Source organism: Phoxinus phoxinus (genome assembly GCF_949152265.1).
Source record: "Phoxinus phoxinus genome assembly, chromosome: 16".
Lineage (NCBI taxonomy): Eukaryota > Metazoa > Chordata > Actinopteri > Cypriniformes > Leuciscidae > Phoxinus > Phoxinus phoxinus.
Genome location: NC_136891.1, coordinates 8,031,376 through 8,044,420, shown reverse-complemented (window position 1 = coordinate 8,044,420; position 13,045 = coordinate 8,031,376). Strand labels below are relative to the sequence as shown.

The following is a 13,045-nucleotide window of genomic DNA, read 5'->3' as shown; positions in this document are numbered from 1 at the left end:
TGCCTGGTGATAAACAATGCTGCATATTGTTGTTTTGGGCTGCACCCTATGGTTCTTTATCAGCAAGCATCCTTCCACTCCTCGTGATTGTGAAATGGCAATGGGTGTGCTACAGAGTGATGGACTTATATAATAAATGGCAATGAAGTTGATCATGGTTAAGAGAAATTCAATGCACTTTGATTATTTTGTTTTCATGTGACTTTTAGGTTGGGTTTATCTGAAAAAGCGTTAAGACCTGTTCACACGATAAATATAACGACAAAGACAGTTCTAAAAATCGTTCTAAATATAAAAAAAATAGCAGAGTCCACACCACAGCTATAACGGTAAGGGCACTGAGAAACTATCACGTTGGAATCTCTTTCAGAACGATTTTATTCCAGCTCATGAACGATAAAAATATTGACATCCACTCAGAATCCATTCTGCTTTAAAGAGCTCAACCATTAAAAGTGGTGAAAACTGCAGTGGTTTTTAATGTTTATGAAAGTATTTTATGCTCACCTGCATTTATTTGGTCAAAAATACAGTAAAACAGTATGAAAAATTATCACAATTAAGAATAACTTTCCATTTTAACATATACGTTTATGTATATCCCTGTACATTTCAGCAGCCATTCTTTAGTTTCACGATCCTTCAGAAATCATTCATATGCTGATTTTGTGGACGAGAGCATTTATTATTATCATCAATGTTAAAAACAAGTGTGATAATTAATTTGATTTTTTTTTTGGAAACCATGATATATTTTATTCTGGATTCTTTGATGAATATAAAGATATCAGAAAAACAATTATTTTAAAGGGGTCATGACATGGTTTTTTTTATTATTTATTATTATGTTCCCTTAGGTGCAATTATAGTATTACTATAGTTTTTTTTACAAAAAACTTTTAAAATGTAGTGATTTATGACCTTTTCCCACCCTGTTTCTCATCCTCTGATTCAAAAAGTCTTTTGGGGGTGTTTCCCCTTTAAGAGTTCAGTGTTAACGCCCACTGTTATGATTGGCTAACGTCAGTGCCTATGCATCAATTATTAACGCCCCCAGCCAGAACATTTGCGGATTCAGCGTATTTAAAAAGTCCTTTAAAGTTTTAAATACATTACTTACAGTTTGCGTCGTCGTTGTTGAGCCCAGAATAGTCGGCATGGACTTATCTTTGAGCAACAGTTTTCTGGCAAAGCCATCATCATTTTGGGATTTGTTCTCAAAACAGTCATCAAATGTATAGAACAAACGCTTAAATTAACACTGACGTGACTGGGACGTCCGCAAAAAATAAAGTGCATCCATTTTTCCCTGACGTCTGGATCTTTCGCAGCATATTCAAAGATGTTGTTTGTCCACAGCCAGGAACAGCACATCTGCGTGGCATCATAATTTCCCTGTACACAGACCCACTCGCTGTCCGTCGACTGAACACTTGTGAGGCGCGCGGCGCGCGGGCGAGCGTAGTTGTCTTGCGCTTTAAGCGTAGTTGTCCTGTGACGGAGGCGGTCATATGCAAACGCTGGTACGTCACTTCGTACCGTGACGTCACTTCTTACCATGGATCCAGAACGAGCTGTATTTAGAGCTTGATTAAATAAATGATTCGTTTATAATGGGGAGGACGTCTTAAGCTATGAAACTTGCAGGACGTTTTAATGACACAAAGACCTCTTATATACCAAAAGATCAAGGCAAATTTGGTTTCTCATGTCATGACCCCTTTAAATATAAAACTTTTGTAACATTACACATCTTTACAGTAACTGTAACTACTGTATGCGTGCGTCCTTTCAAAAAAAAAAAAAAGTATTTGTCTCTTAAAAAAAAAAAAAGTATCTTACTGACTCCAAACTTTTGAAAGGTAGTGTATCCTAATATAATGTTTGGACGATGGTAATCATGGATGAATCTAGAGTTTTAGTCATAGGAGAACTAAGGCACTATCTGAATATGAGCCGTTATAGGAAAATGAAAAAATTCTTAAGAGCAAGAACTCACAGCTAATTCGAGCTTGATTGACTTCATAAAAAAGAAAAAAAAGAAAAAGGTAGGATAGGACTAGTAAGGTAGGATTCTGAATGGAAATCTCAGATATCCTTCTCCTGCCACTGTTTTCAGATAATCCCAGATTTTTAAAGTGGCTGCTAGCCTAATCCCTGATTTTTAGGGGCTAAAATGAAAGGCAAGGGGAGCTGAAGGTGATAATGCAGTTTTTTAAGTACAAGTTTCAAGAATTTCAGACTAATACTTTTAATTGGGAAGACCAGGAGGATCACTTAAGCAAAAATGTTAACCTCATGTATTATAAACCTCTGATTTAGTAAATTGGTCTTTCAAACAAGCTAAAAATAGAATAGTTTATTGTAAGCTTGCTGATAGACCCAACTATATGATTAAAACATATTCTTTGGCATTTAAACTGTAAACATTTAAACACAGTATCAAAATGAACTACAATATAGAACTAAAATATCCCTAAACTGAGAGACTTGACTTTCCATTTCATTAGTCTGCCACACGCCACTGGGTTGTGGTGTAAATATTGTGTGGGTTGATTGTTTGCTTATGTTTCAAGTATATACTTCATAAAAGGAATATAGAAGTTAAACATTATTAACTTTAATTGAGCAAACTATTTACATGATGACTATAAAGTTTAGACTGTAAATGGCAGGTCAGTTTTTGAATAGGCAACATGATAATTTCAGCAATCTAACTGCTGCAAAATACTCTACGTTTTTCCGTCGTACAATGTCTCCAGGTGCTAATATCATTTTTGTCAAAAGACATCAGTCTCATTCATAAAGCTGATGCCATCTTGGAAGGAAGTGCAGTGCGCTAGCAGCGCTACTGTACAGAATGGCAACAGCTGCGGCTTTCATTGTTTGTAGCCACACTTTCTTTCTTCCTGTAATATAGTGGTCAGCTACATTACAGGTCGAGCTACTCTGGCCACTCTGGCTTTACTGCAGCAGAGGTTGGCGTTCGGTCAGAGATCAGAGAGCTGGCTTCCAGAGAGGGTCAGTCAGGGTAAGTAGTTGGCGATGACAGGCAGCTGGCAAAGACCATCCTGAGGATATATTGCCATGCTGAAGAATGATCAATGGTTATAAGAACAGAACATAGCTTCATTTACATGATTACACTTCTATTCAAAAGTTTGGGGTCAGTAAGATTTTTTTTTAACTAATACTGTTATTCAGCAAGGCTGCATTACATTGATCAAATAAATGCTGCTCTTTTGAACTTTCTACTGCATCTTAGAATCCTGACAAAAACTATCAGTGTTTACACAAAAATATTAAGCAGCACACCGGCTTCGACATTGCTAATAAAAAAATGTTTCTTGAGCAGCAAATTAGCATATTAGAATGAATTCTGAAATGTGACACTGAAGACGAGTAATCATGCTGAGCTTTGCCTTCACAGTAATAAATTACATTTTAAATGGGAACAATATTTCACAATGTTCTTGATTTGATATTAAAAGGATAGTTTAAAACTCATTTATATAATTCCAAACCATTTATTATTTTTTATTTAGTGACAATTTAGTCTTTGAATAGATCTTTTCCATATAATAACAGTTTATAATGACTATGGCTGTCTAAAAACTATAAAAGCACCATAAAATTACATCAATCATGCAATATCTTTGTGTATTGAACAGCCCATTATTTCAGTGATTAGCCTTTAATATTAAAAAATTATACAGATGAAACTCGAAAAATTTGAATATCGTGCAAAAGTTAAATTCAGTAATTCAGCTTAAAAGGTGAAACTAATATATTATATAGACTCTTTCCCATTGGCAGAAGACTTGTCACTGTCTATCAAAAGCTGAAAAAGTTCAATAAAATTTGTTATTTGAACAGAAATCGACATATAATCGATTATAATCCCCCCGGTTAAACACATTTGCATTGAGGAACAGAAAATATTTCTGTATTTTAGTTAATGACAGTAGTTTATGTGCAATATGGCTTCACTGACACACATACTGTAGAATGCTACCACATAGGTACTGACAGCAAGAAAGCTTCTTATTCAAGGGCCTAAGCTGGTATTGGTGTAAATAATGTGTGGGTTTGTTGTTTGCTTCCATGTGCACTATATTTTGTAAATACACAAAGCACAGTCTGAAAATTTAATGAAGGCTATACAAAAAATTAAGGCTGACATAGTGGTCACTTACACAAAATTTCCACAAAATTATTAAGCAGCACAACTGTTTTCAACAATAATAATATTAGAATGATTTCTGAAGGATCAGGTAACACTGAAGACTGGAGTAATTATGCTGAAAATTCAGCTTTGCAATCAGGAGTCCATTTTGAAATATATTTTAAATAATTTAAATTGTATCATTTTAATTAAATAAATGCAGCCTTGGTGAGTATAAGAGAGTTATTTCAAAAACAAAGACAATCTTACAGAACACAAACTTTTGATTGGTATTTTAATTACCTCACTCATGTAGCAATTCTCCACCCAAACTCCAGATATATTTCTGTAATCTATTAATTAATACTTTTAATTGGGAAGACCAGGAGGATCACTTAAGCAAAAATGTTAACCTCATGTATTATAAACCTCTGATTTAGTAAATTGGTCTTTCAAACAAGCTAAAAATAGAATAGTTTATTGTAAGCTTGCTGATAGACCCAACTATATGATTAAAACATATTCTTTGGCATTTAAACTGTAAACATTTAAACACAGTATCAAAATGAACTACAATATAGAACTAAAATATCCCTAAACTGAGAGACTTGACTTTCCATTTCATTAGTCTGCCACACGCCACTGGGTTGTGGTGTAAATATTGTGTGGGTTGATTGTTTGCTTATGTTTCAAGTATATACTTCATAAAAGGAATATAGAAGTTAAACATTATTAACTTTAATTGAGCAAACTATTTACATGATGACTATAAAGTTTAGACTGTAAATGGCAGGTCAGTTTTTGAATAGGCAACATGATAATTTCAGCAATCTAACTGCTGCAAAATACTCTACGTTTTTCCGTCGTACAATGTCTCCAGGTGCTAATATCATTTTTGTCAAAAGACATCAGTCTCATTCATAAAGCTGATGCCATCTTGGAAGGAAGTGCAGTGCGCTAGCAGCGCTACTGTACAGAATGGCAACAGCTGCGGCTTTCATTGTTTGTAGCCACACTTTCTTTCTTCCTGTAATATAGTGGTCAGCTACATTACAGGTCGAGCTACTCTGGCCACTCTGGCTTTACTGCAGCAGAGGTTGGCGTTCGGTCAGAGATCAGAGAGCTGGCTTCCAGAGAGGGTCAGTCAGGGTAAGTAGTTGGCGATGACAGGCAGCTGGCAAAGACCATCCTGAGGATATATTGCCATGCTGAAGAATGATCAATGGTTATAAGAACAGAACATAGCTTCATTTACATGATTACACTTCTATTCAAAAGTTTGGGGTCAGTAAGATTTTTTTTTAACTAATACTGTTATTCAGCAAGGCTGCATTACATTGATCAAATAAATGCTGCTCTTTTGAACTTTCTACTGCATCTTAGAATCCTGACAAAAACTATCAGTGTTTACACAAAAATATTAAGCAGCACACCGGCTTCGACATTGCTAATAAAAAAATGTTTCTTGAGCAGCAAATTAGCATATTAGAATGAATTCTGAAATGTGACACTGAAGACGAGTAATCATGCTGAGCTTTGCCTTCACAGTAATAAATTACATTTTAAATGGGAACAATATTTCACAATGTTCTTGATTTGATATTAAAAGGATAGTTTAAAACTCATTTATATAATTCCAAACCATTTATTATTTTTTATTTAGTGACAATTTAGTCTTTGAATAGATCTTTTCCATATAATAACAGTTTATAATGACTATGGCTGTCTAAAAACTATAAAAGCACCATAAAATTACATCAATCATGCAATATCTTTGTGTATTGAACAGCCCATTATTTCAGTGATTAGCCTTTAATATTAAAAAATTATACAGATGAAACTCGAAAAATTTGAATATCGTGCAAAAGTTAAATTCAGTAATTCAGCTTAAAAGGTGAAACTAATATATTATATAGACTCATTACATGCAAAGTGAGATATTTCAAGCCTTTATTTGTTATAATTTTGATGATTATGACTTATGACTTACAGTTTATGAAAGTCCCAAATTCAAAATTTAGAATATTGTGAAAAGGTTTTCATAGCCGTAAGCCATAATCATCAAAATAATAACAAATAAAGGCTTGAAATATCTCACGTTGCATGTAATAAGTCTATATAATATATTAGTTTCACCTTTTAAGATGAATTACTGAAATAAATGAACTTTTTGCACGATATTCAAATTTTTCGAGTTTCACCTGTATACTGCAGGTTTAGAACAAGTTTCATGTTTGTGTGAACCCTTACTTGAAATGTTTGATTAAAGTTTAGGGAATCCCTGCGACCCTTGACACTTTTTTGTGAATCTGATACGATTAATGACTGAGACGAGAAGGGGAAGCAAACCCTTGACACGCTCTCACTGTCTGAGCTGCTTCTATCATAAGGATCTCACTCTCCTTCAACCTGAATGTTTACTTTGGATTATAGGTGCTTCCAGACCTCTGAGAACTCACATCCTGATGGACAAGCTGATACGTCCTGTTGCACTCAAACATCCATGCACTTCCCTATAGAACACCTAAAAAGCCCCCAGTAGCTAAACTAGCTGGATACAAGGTTGTAAAACATGCAACAGACACCTCTGCTAATCTTTAATGACAATTCTGTGATAATTAAAGCTTGTTGTGTTTTGCATGACAGGTGCTGGTCAGGTCTTTCATGTGTGAATTATAGACTATAAAACAAGACATGAGAGGGTTTGTGTGATTTCACATCACAGGTATGAGACACATCTGATTTAAAGTGTTTAGAGTAGCATTTATGACTTAAATAAAAATTGCAGCACACTAGAAATGTATTTCATCTACTGAATGAACTTGAACATTTCAATGATTAAAATGTAAAGCAAACATCCATTACATACCAAAGTTTTCTACATGTCTATGCCTCCTGTTCCATTCCTCAATCTCACTGTTGCCCATATACATTGGTTGATTGGCTTGCCATCCCGTCTGCCAGAAGATAAACTGCATGAGAATGTAAAAATGACACATGCTTAAAACAGTGAATGAAATAATAACAGAAACTATTTGCAAAAATCATCCATCCAAAATACCATATTTTTGCCTATTGTGTTGATTATGATCACAGGAGCCTTTACTAAGTGTAAATCTGTACATTTCTGAGATTAATATAATCTTTGTTGGCCTGGTTTCACAGATAGGGCTTACATCAAGCCATGACCTTAGTTTAATAAGGACATTTAAGTAGCATTAATGGTGCACAAAAACATTAATGGTGAGCATCTTAACACAAAACAATGGCAGTGACATATTTTAAGATGTCAGTGCAAGTTGCTTTCAGTTAAGTTAAAACATAAGCTCAAACATAAGCCTTGTTGTATGATTTTTTTTAAACAAAAATATTAAGCAGCACAATTGTTTTTGATATTGAAAACCGCATTTTTGACACTGTCATCAAATCAGCATATTAGAATGATGATTTCTAAAGGATCATGTGATACTGAAGACTGAAAATTCAGCTTTGTCATGACAGGAAAAAATTAAATTTTAAAATATATTGAAATAGAAATCAGTTATTTTAAATTGTAATAATATTTCCACAATATTAATGTTTTACTGTATTTTTGATCCAATAAATGAGGCTGTGGTTAGTATAAGAGACATCTTTCAAAAACATAAAAAAATTCTTACCGACCCCACACTTTTGAATGGAACGTAGTGTTTTCTCTCATACAAAGCAGATCATTGTGTTGATGTTTGTTTTAATCTACACTTTATAAAAGCACAAATATGGTCTACTGTATTAATTATTAATTTACAGATAATTATTGATTTACAGATAGAAAACAGTACATTATTTGAATTTCTCAAAATAATTAACCTATGTGTAGGCTTTTTAATATATATATATAAAAAACTTAATGCACTTTAAATGGAACATTGCAATATTGTTTGCCAACACATCACAGAGGAACTGGCACAGAAAGTCCCTCGGACAGTGTAACAGTGCTCTCTGACCCTGTGTGGTGGTCTACGAGACAGAAGGGGCTAAAAGAAAAGTCTAGATGTGGCTCTGAAGTTGAAAGTCTATGGGGTGTCTGAGCAGCCCTGTTTGATGTAGCTCACCACGGTTGCTGCTGCCGCACGCTTGTGAAGATGTTTTTGTGTGATGGCAGCTGGAGACTCAATCGCCCTCTCTCTCACAGAGAAATCTGCATGACCCATTCTGATGGAGGAAACAGCGTTATGAGGGTCTTGACCCAGAGCTGGAAAATGCTGTGGGGGTTAGAGATGGCGACAGATAATGAGTACAGATCTTCTAAGGACAGTTTTCACTTAACAGGTTATTTGTTTCTTATATTAAAATCACAGGCCTTAATACAGATACATTTTTACATTTATCACATCAGTCACTTATTGCATTCACAATATACATTTTTAGTTCAAGCATTCTCAAGCCATAATCTTGGCATTGATAGCATGGCTAACAATATACCTAAAAGAAACATATAGGCTATTCTATGTTAGCTTTTGATTTGAACTTTCAACGAAGTAACAACTGTTTTCATATCGCAATATAAATCAAATAAAAAATGATGTCTCCCTCATTATATATGACTATATGTAGGTATATACTGTTTTATATAGGCCAATATGGCATGTGTGTGTGTGTGTGTTTGTGTGTGTGTGTATTTGGGATAGTTACATCAAAATGTATTCCGTTATAGTTACAATTTACTTAATAAAACGGTATTCAGTAAAGTAACCCAAGCACCACAAAGGAATGTAATCTTACTTTAGTAAATAAAGAATGATTGCAAAACTGTATACAACCCTGTGGGTGTAGGCTATTGCTATTACACACACACACACACACACACACACACACACACTGCACGTATGTACATTTTTTCAATTAAAATGTTATAAAAATATGCAGTTTGGGATTTAACCCATGACATTTTATAGCATCTTCTGCAAAGGTAAATGAGTGAAAACACATTATTGTCTCTTGCAGTTTGAAAAGTTTGCAGCTTCTGTGCCACAATGAAAACACGACATTAAACTAGCCAAAATCCCGCTCTTTGGTGAATAAGGAAACTTATTTAGAGGTCTAACCAACCGAGCGGCTGCTGCGGTGTCCGAGGCTGCAGCGGCCGGTGTCGGTGGTGCTGTTAAAGCCGGTGAAGGGTGAGGCAGAGGGGGGTTATCGTCTCTCTGTGGGGAAAATAACAGCCCCAAGGTAGACCGCGGCAAACAGGAAGGGTGTGGACAGGATCCGAGCGCAGCTGCTGCCGCTGAGCAGCGTCTGTTCCCTCTGACTTTGATGTGTGGGCACACCGTGCTCTGTGCCACGAGATAAACACTCTGGGAGCGAGGAATTGTTTGTGTTACGCATAGCTCCGTAATGACATGCAGCCTGTGAGAAAGTCAGCTGCCGCCGACAGACCCGCGGGAAGCACGTGTGGAGACCGTGACCCTGAGCTAATTGATGAGTGATGTCATTGATGAGTCATCGGTGGCTCCTTTATTACCTAAATAATATTGCCATTTTAAATTTAACCATTGTATTGGTTTGTATTGTAATCTAAGATAGGTATATATTTTTTTCCAAATTAATATTATATATTTTTTTAATTGCCCTTTCTCTGAAGCAGTTCCTTTTCTGCTTAAGTCACGGCTATTGTAAAATCTGAACCAAATTGCTAGTGTACCTGGCTTTATTCATGTTCTAATCAATAAAATAAAGTCCTGCCCTACATTTCTCGTTGAGCATGTTGTTTTACTTTGTTTTAAAAAACATAAAATTGCTGAGAATAAATTGGGTTGCTATGACAATTCGCATTGACTTTAACTTTATTTATAAAATTTTTGTATTAATATGACTATAGTATTCTCACCTCCACTGTTTAAACATTTTACTGTTTAAATCCATTCTGCAGATTACAACATATTTTCTAAAATCACAACAGAAAACTTCAGCAGATTCCCTGCTTGAAAACGTAAACCTTTTACATGTTCATTGGGATGGGGTAATGTCCTTTGATTTCATATTTTCAAGACCTTCCTGTGAGGCAGGCGGTGTTGGAAAGCATCCCTCTTGTCCTCTCCAACACTCCATAAAACATTACATACACCTTGGGAATACTGGATGTGGAGAAAGACTTGTGGCATTGACTGGGAGGGAGGCTGACATTCTTCAAGGGTCTAAATAAAGTCTGTGAGACACTCTTTCTCATGAGCCCGGCATGTTGACTCATGAAGCATCAACAGAGGGCAGAGTGTGTGTGGCCTTAAATCAATGCTCAGCATTTGAAACAGAGTCTGTCTGACAGAAAACAAGTGACTGGTTTAGTGTTAGCAAAGCACTGCATGATCATATGGAAATAGGCCTGCAGTTCTGCATGTTAGACTAAGTGCTCTCTTCCAAATGGAGGGTTGCCGGTTGTTTGGCTTCATCCCTCATTGGTCATCAATGGTCAGTTAGACCCCTGGATTTTTAAATAGGCCCCTGGGGTACTAAAAAAGCAATTAGGAATAAGTCAGTTTGCTCAGTCTGTTTCAAGTAGCCTACTTTTCAAGTTTATTTTATTGACAGTGCACAAATACAGTAGGCCACAAAAGAGAACCTGAAATTGTTAAATTATTGTTCTTATTATTCATTATTATTCATAATTATAATAATAAATGGTCATCGCAAGTTCCAAAAACCTTCAGATCATGATTATTAAGGTCAAACTAAATATTGTATGAGATGTTTTGTTTTATTCGAGGTTTGCGATTTTTACAACCTGATTTGTGATTGTGTAATGTCAATAAGCAACTTAACTTATTAACACACACACACACACACACACACACACGCACGCATGCACGCACACAAAATATTAATAAAATATAACATGGGATTGAAAAAATATGAAATGGAAAGAAGTTAACCAATTAAAAATTGGTTAATTTATAATTTTAATACATTTATAATTTTATATATATTAAATTATTATCCGTTCGTGTCTTTTTAGACCTTGATTTACATTTAAATTTGATGCTTAAAATAGGTACTTCATGTTGAATGAATCGCAAACCTTATCAGTCACAGAAATGTCATATAAGACTTTTAGTGTTTGATTGGTCAACATATACCGACAGGAAAAAAGAGGCGAGACGTAACTGTTTTTTAATAAGAACTATCCTTTGCTCATTAATTGTGGTCAGTTTTCCAAAGAGATCAGTGCATCAATTTCAGTATCAATGTCCTTCAACACAATGTCTGTTTTATGCTGAACGCAAGCTTTTCAGAGCCAGACCCCTCTTCCTCTGGCACTCTCCATTGTCATTTTCACTCTCTGGCTTGTGACACTTTTGCGGTCTACTGAGTAGACAATGGTTTTTTTGAGCCATTGTTTGGATCTATTTATAAAGAGAGAGAGCGGTGAGAGGCAAACAAGCTCTCAGGTCCCATAGGTATTGCTGTAACCAGTGTTTCCAAAGACGTTTGTGTGCCATAAACCTCTAATTAGGTAATTGGGAATAATGGAATATTGTATTTGTTTTGACTAGTCATCATGAGTTCCTTCCCCGTTATTTTGTGGTATTGCATGAAATCAAGAACATGCGGCACTGGGAAATTGTTGAAGAATGTAACTTTTTTTTTTACAATGTATTTTTATAATTAACAGACACACAGCACACACTGTATGGGAACCAACTGGCAAAGCTTAAAAAAATAAATAAAAAAAAACTATAGTGTGCACAGTTGTTAAAAAAATGTTACATATGATCTGTCAGACTTGGTTTTACAGTACAGCATAAGAGCGATGCAGACAGCGGTGTCAGCGCAGGAATGGTTTCACAAGCCAGTGATTTGTTATTATAATGAAATCAGAAATATTCATTACAAATTACCATCGCAATAGGGCTTTTGGCTAGCTGCTTGCCATTTCCATATTTAAATCGGCCATATAAACCTAAATCTTATTGACAGTGCATGACAGAAGTGTGTAATTCGGTCACGTTTGATGAAGAAAAGCTCGATTCTCTGAGTTCATGGACTACATCGCTGTCTTTCAGGCCTGTACAAAACCCTGGCCCACTTATAGAATGAGAGAGGGTGGTTCGTTTTCGGGCACAATGGGCCAAGCCCGTCAGTGCAGTGCACAATTATGCAAAATCAACCAGCTACTTACACGACTCGGGCCTTTATTTGCGTGACCTCGGCGTGTCAGAGCATGCATTGTAGCTTTGCAACCCCACACGTTCCAGAGATGCAAGCAGTGGGGTGCAGGATGCAGAGTCTTAGCTCTTGCACATTCCTGTGAGGAACGCAGGGGGTGTGGGAAAGACCTTGAGGTTGGATCAGCTGATTCATCCTCATGTTTAATTCTTGGTACAGTTTCCATTTGTGCTTGGGGTCTGGCTCCATCACACAGGGTTCAGCTCGATCAGAATATAGACAGTGGCTGCCGTGACTTCTAAATTGCTTTGATTGTGCTCATGCAAATGCACGTAGCATCCTAAATAAAATGGCCTTTGTATGTTGAATTGAGTTTCAAAGACTCACTGCAAGATATACCGGGACCACCACCGCACTAATCAAAGCGAATCACTGGGGCCTTATAGAGAAACAAGTCAATGAGAGGGCTTAACTGATCTCGATTTCTTTTAAGGCATTAGAAACGGCCCCTTTTTCCCCGTTCGTAAACAAGTCATGGATATTGAGAAGGAAAAAGAGCAGCACCATAAATCAATTTGTGTGCAAATATATTTTCGCAAAATGTTTATTGAGTTTTAGCGTTGATGTAGAATCTTTTCAAATTAACATCCTTAAATTATACTTTGATTAGTGAGTGAGAGTGACAGTGGAAATTAGAGCGTCTCAATGACGCACGAGAAGAAGCCGAGGGAGTTCGCC

General features: G+C 35.9%; 1 protein-coding gene across 7 annotated transcripts in view; it reads right to left on the bottom strand.

The window, feature by feature from the left end:
• The window catches only part of LOC306983272 (uncharacterized protein), a 60,463-nt gene that overhangs the window by 7,526 nt on the left and 39,892 nt on the right, over nt 1-13,045 (bottom strand). Inside the window, exons 1-4 of one of the 7 annotated variants that reach the window (XR_013794328.1) lie at nt 9,257-9,615; nt 8,260-8,409; nt 7,035-7,137; nt 3,801-3,841 (exon numbers count right to left, since the gene is read on the bottom strand). Coding sequence is in view for 3 of the 7 variants with exons in the window: in XM_079583516.1 (XP_079439642.1) it covers nt 5,306-5,373; nt 7,035-7,137; nt 8,260-8,409 (321 nt within the window). In the remaining 4 variants the exon portion in view is untranslated. Of the gene's footprint in view, nt 1-3,800; nt 3,842-4,376; nt 5,374-7,034; nt 7,138-8,259; nt 8,410-9,256; nt 9,646-13,045 lie in introns of those variants that run through there. The other 6 variants (XR_013794326.1, XR_013794325.1, XR_013794327.1 and 3 more) reach the window with 6 other exon arrangements.